This window comes from Propithecus coquereli, unplaced genomic scaffold (genome assembly GCF_000956105.1).
Source record: "Propithecus coquereli isolate 6110/MARCELLA unplaced genomic scaffold, Pcoq_1.0 Scaffold463, whole genome shotgun sequence".
Taxonomy (NCBI): Eukaryota; Metazoa; Chordata; class Mammalia; order Primates; family Indriidae; genus Propithecus; species Propithecus coquereli.
This window is the reverse complement of record NW_012150430.1, coordinates 574,655-575,939: the sequence shown is the minus strand read 5'-3', so window position 1 is coordinate 575,939 and position 1,285 is coordinate 574,655. Positions and strand designations below refer to the sequence as shown.

At 38.8% G+C, this 1,285-nt stretch overlaps 1 protein-coding gene across 1 annotated transcript in view; it reads left to right on the top strand.

Annotated features, from left to right (window-relative positions):
• Positions 1 to 220: 220 nt before the first annotated feature.
• The window catches only part of LOC105819024 (contactin-6-like), a 167,612-nt gene continuing 166,547 nt past the window's right edge, over positions 221 to 1,285 (top strand). Inside the window, exon 1 of the mRNA XM_012655179.1 lies at positions 221 to 233. Coding sequence (XP_012510633.1) covers positions 221 to 233 — 13 coding nt within the window. The remainder of the gene's footprint in view (positions 234 to 1,285) is intronic.

The window sequence follows — 1,285 nt, the reverse complement described above, 5'->3', positions numbered from 1 at the left end:
TGTTTTTTTCTACACAACTAGCCAGCAGCAATGAGTTTCACGAGTATTTCTGCAGCAACGGAGAAATCGTATTAAACTTGATATTATCAGAACATCCTGAGTGCTTTATACTTTCTAGTATATTAACAGAAATATATGCAAACCTTTTTTTTAACAAGGCAAATACATTTCAGTGTGTTTCATAAAAAAACCTCACAGGAGAGTAAGAAAAATTACCAACATGGCTGAATCGCGTAAGTTTACCCAACAAGGAATGGCTCCAGGTCTTAAAAACAAACCAAAAAAGTGTCTAGATGGATTTCCCATATAAATGATTGGTCACAACCCAATGAAACAGAGTAATCAACATAAACTAAATGAACAGGCACTGTTATACAGTTGTCTTTTCTTCTAAATAAGCAAAAGGAGACCTGACTCCAGTGTAGGCCTTCTTGTGGATGCTTTCTGCAAATGCAGATGTGCGACCCCTCTAAAAAGAGACAGTTTATGAGCAAAGATTATTATAGCAGAGGAGGCACCATATTGAAAAAGAAAAGGAACCCAGGCATTAATGCTAGAACATAATCCTGGACACTCTATCACTTCAAAAAGTGACATTTGGAAGCCATTCTCTGTAGTCTCAGGGGTGGAGTACATTCCCTCCTTTAATTCTATTTCCTAACCTGAGATGAGTTCCATGATTGCAATTGAGTTTCTGTCCTTAGGATCAGACTCAGCCCTTCTTTCCATCTTCCCACAAAATCCAGATCCAAAATATTTCAGAGAAATGTAGGTTTAACTGAAGTTTTATGGGGAGAACAGAGAGGACTACAATGCACATTTGGTTAAAACTTTATTGAGATTCCACATCAATCATCTCCTTCCTTTCTCCTAAACTCTCTCTCATTGACAGGCTATGACTTCCCCATCTCCTCTCACAATCCCTTCCATTATCTTTTACAATGCTGCTGCTCAATTTGGATATCCGTTTCAGAAAAATACAATTCTCCTTTAGCTTCTTAGTGCTTGGCAGGAACAAAATTTGGTAGTCAGCCAAATAAAAATAGTTTTATTCCACTGTGTCCCTAGAGGGCTCTAAGGTCAACCCCCTACACACAAGTTCACGTGACAGAAAGAGACAATATAACATTAATTTCACTCATTTATTGAGAGGGCAAGGAAGGTATCGCTGAGTCTTCAGCTGAAATCTGAACTGTATGCAGAGAGGTCTTCCCAGCATGAATTCTCACTCACCTCAGGGGTGAGCTTTCGTTAAGTGTCTCAGCCACTTGTAACAAAGAGTATG